The sequence below is a fragment of the Eimeria mitis genome, genomic scaffold (genome assembly GCF_000499745.2).
Source record: "Eimeria mitis Houghton genomic scaffold, Emh_scaff437, whole genome shotgun sequence".
NCBI classification, from domain to species: domain Eukaryota; phylum Apicomplexa; class Conoidasida; order Eucoccidiorida; family Eimeriidae; genus Eimeria; species Eimeria mitis.
The window spans coordinates 8,570-10,115 of NW_013572686.1; the positions used below are offsets into that span (position 1 = coordinate 8,570).

The 1,546-nt window shown below is 42.3% G+C and overlaps 1 protein-coding gene across 1 annotated transcript in view; it reads right to left on the reverse strand.

Moving 5' to 3' along the window:
- Positions 1 to 16, reverse strand: part of EMH_0012260 (uncharacterized protein) — a gene marked incomplete at both ends in the record, with an annotated part of 7,700 nt that extends 7,684 nt beyond the window's left edge. Inside the window, one exon of the mRNA XM_013499485.1 lies at positions 1 to 16. This exon is cut by the window's left edge and continues 276 nt beyond it. Within this exon, the coding sequence (XP_013354939.1) occupies positions 1 to 16 (16 nt within the window).
- Positions 17 to 1,546: the final 1,530 nt, after the last annotated feature.

Here is a 1,546-nt window from a genome sequence, read left to right on the forward strand (position 1 = left end):
AATCCTCCGTTTCCATGTTTACAAAAAACCTGCTGGGTACTGCAATCGGTTAAAAGGAGGAAAAGAGAACTCCAGTCCTCGCAGAGAGCTTCAGATACACCCCGGCTGCGCCATTCAGGTTTCCCGGTGTCGGCCTCAGAGCTCCGTTGCAGTTGAGGCCCCCAGGCAGAAGAAGACTGCGGAAAGCTGCAGAAATTAATCATGAAAGTTGTTGTTTTGCTTTGAAAAACAAAAGAAGGGGGTGACGACTGCAGAGGGTTCTGAAATCATGCACACAGCTCGGGCGAGCAGCTGCTCGGAATCTGCGGAATCCTGGGGTAATTTCAAAGTTTCTTTTGAATCAATTGATTAAAATAACAAATAAATATGCAGAAATGATATTTTAAATGAATTTAGACGGTAATTCTCAACGGATCGCCGGGCGCAGGCGACCCGGAGCTGCCGATACACCCGACATCCTCAACAGCTTTCCCTCGTAATTTTTCAGAATTTCAAGAAACTGGAATATATATAATGTACAAATTGCGACGAAATGTTTGTATTCTCGTGCTGACGCATCTAACTAGCAGTGCCGATCCGAGCTGCGTGAAACAAAGTTTTGAGTTTCTTGCATCAGCAAAGTTGAATTGGGTATACTGATTTCCTCTTTGGCAAAAAACACAAGTTTTTGCAGCCTAATAAATACACAAATGTGAATATTTCTTCTTAATTTGTTCAAAACCCGGAGAAAAATTTCATGTTTTTGTTGGGGGCCCCTGCAGCAACCAACGACGACGGGCCCCCCTGTTGTTGCATTCGTCTGTTGCAGCTGCGCTGCAGTGTACAGACAGCTGAATTTATTAGAATTTAGAATATTTTGAAGGCAAATAACATCTTCTAGAAGTAAATATTATTCTAATTTCTACTGAAGAACCCTCAATACACCCCGATACCCCCCCCTCTCCTCTGCCCGTTGCTGCTGAGCTGCGAGTCGCCTTACCCCGGTAACTACTGAGCTTGTTAGAGGCCCATTCATATTGTATAAAAAAGAAAAAAAGATAAATAAAGTTTTAAATAAATAAATCAAAAACATTTTGAACGAAAAACTCCCGCCTTCTACACACAAGTACAACAGCTGCTGCAACAAATGCAGCTAATTACCCTGGCTCGATTTCTGCTGTTCTCAGCTGCAGCAGCAACAATTTAATTTTTAAAATAAAAGCCCCAAACAGCAGCGCATGCATCTACACTTCTACGCAGACAGCAGCAGCAGCAAACACATAAACTAGAGCGAGCGGAGAGGCTCTGTAGCAGCTGCTGCTGCAGCTCAGCCCTGCATGCGAGAATAAAAACCAACGACAGCAGCAGCAATAGCAGTAGTAACAGCAGCAGCAGCAGCAACAGCAGCAGCAGCAACAGCAGCCAAGTAGTAAGAGCTGAAACCAGCCGAGGATAGATAAACAGCTACCATACATACATGTACATCTATATATATACATATATATATATATATATATATATATATATATATGTATAGAGAGAGAGAGAGAGATATATATATATATAT